Genomic DNA, 4,964 nt, shown 5'->3' with positions numbered 1-4,964 from the left:
ACTTAAGGAATGTGCAGTCTGCTTCTTTCACACACACCATCAGTCTGCATCAGGTAACAGAACAGCAGCATGAGTGATGTCAGTAAATAAATTCAATGTGGATTGACTAGTTTTTTTTTTAACTAGTTTTAATTGCACTGTGTGGAGAGGTGAGCCTGAAACCCCCTCAGATTCTCTTCTGGTCCTCAGGCACAATTCAGTTTCTATGAGAAGTATTGATTTTAACAGAGGCCAAATGCAGGGAATTGTTTTCCATCACATCTCAGAGACAAAAAAATGAAAAAATAATCTTTAAAAGGAAAATCAAAGGTCACTTGGTGAGGTGACTCTGTACTGTCCTCAGTCTTTTTTATAAAATGTCTTTTGTATTTCTGTTTTGTTTTCCAACACAAATACTTGGTATTTATTTTTGTACTGTATTTAATTTATATTAAATCCACATAATTTAAAAAAAATTTCTAGGACCCCAGCCCAGGAAGACTAGCAACCACCTTGAGGGAACTAATGGGATCCAAATAAAGAAAAGATTTAGTAGTGGCTTCATAAGTAGCAGCTCCAGGTCCTGAAGTGGCCTAGCCAGTCTGCAGACCTGAACCCAATCTAAACATCTTTGGAGGGAGCTGAAGGTCCATGTTGCCCAGTTACAGCCCTGAAACCTGAAGGATCTGAACATCTGTATGGAGGAGTGGTCCATAATCCCTGCAGCAATGTGAGCAAACCTTGTCTATAAATACATGAAATGTTTAATATCTACGATTATAAACAAAGTTTTCTTTACTAAATAAAATGTTTTGTTTCTAATACTGTAATTGACACACTTATAATTTTAACCAAGAATTTCTTTGCAAAAATCCAAGCCCAGCCCTGTACACACACCTTTGAAAAACCTGTTATTAGGCCTGGGTTCTCCAGATAAACCCAAAAAGGAAAGAAAACACTAAAAACATGGTGTGATTACTTTTTATTTATTAATATATTTAATGTTTACTGTATTTATATTATTCTTTCTGTATTCCTGAAGTAACTGCACACTAGCGCACCCTTTTTACAGTCATCCAATAAATATAATAATAAATTGATCAAAATAAAGGAAAAGTAAAACATGTTCTGTTAGAGAAGCAGATGTTTCATAGAAAGAAACCAGAAATAGATAATCATATATAACAGGTTTAAAGCAAGTGTTGTAGTTTGGTGGAAATATTATCTTTATGTTAATAATATACTTATTTTATTTATTTAAACATATTTTCCACAAAATCCTCATTATCACAGAATAAAGCAACAGAAAATATCCATAAAACAATCTGTGTTATTCCTTAGAACAGATGAAGTTAAACTCCTCTAGATCATTCATTTTCCTCCACTTATGTTCTCCTCCTGTCTCCATGGCTCCAGACATGTCACAGTCATCCACTGGTTCCCCTGAGGCCCAGTTCTTATACCTGACCACCTCATCACTGACCCAGAACCAGAAATCCAGAGTACAGGTGTAGCGCAGTCCCATCCAGACATAATCAGTCGAGGCGTTCTTGGCTTTCTCCTGGATCCATCTCTGCTCATCCAGGCTGGTGATGGTGACCAGGTCATGGTAGTGATCTCTGCAGTAGTATAAGGCATCCTCCCAGTTCATCTTTTCATTGATCAGGATCACTTTATCTGCCATAGTAGTGATGGACAAAGCAAACAATATATTTACAGCCAAAAACCAAATGTTTTATTTTTAATGGAAAATAAAACTGAGGTTTTCAAGTTACACATTTTTTAAATAATTACATGGAATTGGATTATTGGGATATAAATGTTCAAATGGTGAATCATTAAATGCTTTCAAACCATATTACCAACACAATCATACAAAGGACATTGATAAAAAAAAATCCTACATAGGACAGGTTTTATGAAATCAGCTCACCCTCATAACAGATGAAGGGGTTTTTTCTTGTTTTACATTCCTCACTGCTCCATCTGCCTTCATCTTTAAACACAGCCATGGCACATTGACCAGTGTTGAATTTTGGATTGTTTAACTGGTCATTCCAGTGTCTGAAAGAGAAACTGCTTCCATCTGACCACCTCCAGGTGTCTCTGAACAGACCAAAATATATGTATGTCTCATCTTTTACAGAGTTCATCACTCTCTCCACTTCTCCATCCTGTAGCTGCTTCATTCCACTGATCAGGTCTGTGTGTTTCTCTCTGCAGTAACTCTGAGCTTCCTGCCAGGTCTTCTTCTCTCTAATCAAGTGGTATTTCTGGGTTCTATTAGTTTCTGTGGAATAAACAGAAAGAAACTCACATTGCATTGACTTTACATGATAAGACATTAAAACTACAGTAAAGTAATTCATAATTTTCACCATCATAGCAGAGGAAAGGTCTTTTATGATCGCACTTGGTATCTGTCCAGGTAAGATTCTTATTCAAATGCCCACAGTTCTCATTTCCATTATTGACATCATTTGGTTCTCCTGGGTGCCATTTTGTCTCACTTTCATTGAACTCCAATCCAGGCAGAGACCAGTACCATGTTCTGATACCATCTGTCTGATCATACAGACCAATCCAAGCCTCCCCCTTATTTCCTGCTCTGGTTCTGTTGAGTCTTTTCATGTCTGCCATGTTAGACACTGTGGCCAGGTCAGTGTGTTTCTCTCTGCAGTACTGCTGAGCGTCAGTCCAGGTCTTTTCCTCATTAATGTAGTGATACTCATAGAGCTGACAGTCGATTAAACAAATCTGACCTGAAAGCATACATTTTATGAATTCTCAAAATAATAACAAAATTGTAAAGGTCTACATTACAATATTGTTTTCTATTTTTATCAGTTACTTTTTGTGTGTTAATAGAGCAGCCATCTCTCCATGTCTCCAGTTGAGTCTGTATCTTACCTGAAACCAGTGAGTGTTGTTGTGCTTAGATCAACTTACCCATCAGAAAGAGCAGAATCACACTCCACTGCATCCTTGATATCAGCTGGAATATTTTTTCATGAAGCTGTTTAACTCTGTTCTGCAAGCAAAGCAAAATTGAAAATGAAATTATTTTCTTCACACTTACATCTCCTACATATAAATACACTAAGCAAGACCAAAGAGCTTTTCTTATTGTTTTAAATTTTCTCTGCTGAGAATTAAGTCTGACATTGAGCACTATGTAAGTTCTATACATGCTGTCACATTTGTCTCTCTTCCTCATCTCAGCTAAAAGAAAAATGAGCCATATTGTTTAAATTTCAGAGTTGTCTCAATATAATATGGTTACTTGGCGGCACCATCTTGGATATGTCTGTGGTGTTACAGGGGTTAATGTATGAAGGTCAGACATTGCAGGTTTAATCCTGGCCTGTCACATTGTGTCTTAAAGGTACAGTACAGTGTAGGATTTTCATTTTTCAGGTGGATCATCAAAATAAGTGGTGCACCTAATTATCAATCATTCTGGTGCTATGTTTACGTAAGGCCGTCCTACTTGCTCGCCCCCATTTTCTTTTAACAATCGTGAGTCTGACATAGTGGAAAAATTGAAAATCTTCTTTTGGAAAGTAATATATGAGCAGCAACTTTTAAACAGAGTGTGCAGAAGGAGAAATGAGCTTGTGCATGGTCTTGCGTTTAATAAGCATTCCCTCTGAGGAATGGGTACAGGGTTGTGCATTTGCATTTTTTCTTAAAAGTTGAGAGGGCGCTTCTTTTCAGTAATTCGTAAAAAATCCTCCACTAAACCTGTGAGTCTCTAAGTTAGGTGTCGCTTAGGGCCCCCAGATGTGCCCTTCATGAACCGAAGCATTTCATATGTTTATTGCAGGTAGAGGATGAAGAGTTACAGAAAATCCTTTGAAGAAGCCTTCAGTTTAGCTCCGCCTCCGACACTCAAGCCTATAGGCCAGGGGGAACCAATTAAAAACCAGCGGGGTCTTAATAAAGAAAATATACAACCAGTGAAAGTCTGAAAACATTTTAAATTATAATCCGTTACGTTAAACAGAGTTTAACACTGAAATAAAATGAGGTTTTTATGCATCCATGTTATATATTGACTTTTTAAATAAAAAGAATATATATAAAAAAAGAAAGATTTTCAAATTTAAATTCTAAAGTATTTTTTGAACAACAATTGTTCAGTTGAGTATTTAGACAATTTCCTGATTCACATATTTAAAAAAGCACTTGAACTGACCTTTTTATTTCTTTTTTTATGGTTCAATGAGAGCAGTGGGCTTTACACCGACCTGCAAGGCTCACAGCAGCAACCCAGACTGACAGCTCATTGGCTAATTTATATGACGTGTAGCCTGGTGCTGGATAGGCTCTAGTTTACAGTTTTAGCTTGTTGTGTCACTGAAAACATCTCTCATTTTAAATGAGAGTTAGTGCAAGCTGTCAGTAGTTTCACAGATATTCACAAATATTCAAAAATAGAAAAGATACTATTATTATAGATATTGGATATATGAGAAGTTAATTTGTAAAAACAGATAACTGCATTTTTCTAAATAAAAAAATTTATAATTTTATTAGCAGCACCATGCAATCTGTTTTTGCAAATGAACTCTTCAAATATAATCATGAACATAAATAATTATAACATCATTGTTTTCATTTTCATGTAATATTGCCTAACTAAAAAAAAGCAAAACTAGAAAAAAATAAGGGTGGTTATTATTTTTTTTCCATGAAGGTCTGCATTACGTATATGTAAGACAAAAAATTAAATACATTTTTTTTACCTTATGAAGTGGAATGTTTCCTTCCTGATGTGCAGCTGAGTACTGTCCTCAGTCAAATGTTAATGTGCTTCAGGCACAGATCTCTGTATACCAGCTAAATTTAAATATTCTACAATTTGAATATTAAAACTAGGCAGGTCTCGTGTTTCTCATGAAATCATCTATAAATAATAAAAGGAAGGAATATTTATGGGTTGCTATAAAACTAAAATTTTGTCTGTAAAAAAACGTTTTTTT

The 4,964-nt window shown here is 35.6% G+C and overlaps 1 protein-coding gene across 1 annotated transcript; it reads right to left on the bottom strand.

Annotated features, from left to right (window-relative positions):
- Window positions 1-1,046: 1,046 nt before the first annotated feature.
- On the bottom strand, window positions 1,047-2,986 carry LOC107105204 (C-type mannose receptor 2-like). The gene is made up of 4 exons (XM_015405331.1): window positions 2,929-2,986; window positions 2,358-2,741; window positions 1,913-2,269; window positions 1,047-1,656 (listed from the first exon to the last, which is right to left on the bottom strand). The coding sequence occupies exons 1-4, from the start codon at window positions 2,960-2,962 to the stop codon at window positions 1,310-1,312; spliced, it is 1,122 nt and encodes a 373-aa protein (XP_015260817.1). The 5' UTR covers window positions 2,963-2,986; the 3' UTR covers window positions 1,047-1,309.
- Window positions 2,987-4,964: the final 1,978 nt, after the last annotated feature.

Source organism: Cyprinodon variegatus, unplaced genomic scaffold, assembly GCF_000732505.1.
Source record: "Cyprinodon variegatus isolate N-32 unplaced genomic scaffold, C_variegatus-1.0 Scaffold2146, whole genome shotgun sequence".
Classification (NCBI taxonomy): Eukaryota; Metazoa; Chordata; class Actinopteri; order Cyprinodontiformes; family Cyprinodontidae; genus Cyprinodon; species Cyprinodon variegatus.
This window is presented reverse-complemented; position numbering and strand designations above follow the sequence as displayed.

Excerpts from the sequence above, each read along its gene's own strand:
- LOC107105204 (XM_015405331.1), bottom strand. The coding sequence starts at position 2,962 with ATGCAGTGGAGTGTGATTCTGCTCTTTCTGATGG. Across the intron at positions 2,270-2,357 it reads ACCTTTCCTCTGCTATGATG|AAACTAATAGAACCCAGAAA; the intron begins GTGAAAATTATG and ends TTTATTCCACAG. Across the intron at positions 1,657-1,912 it reads CCCCTTCATCTGTTATGAGG|ATAAAGTGATCCTGATCAAT; the intron begins GTGAGCTGATTT and ends CTACTATGGCAG.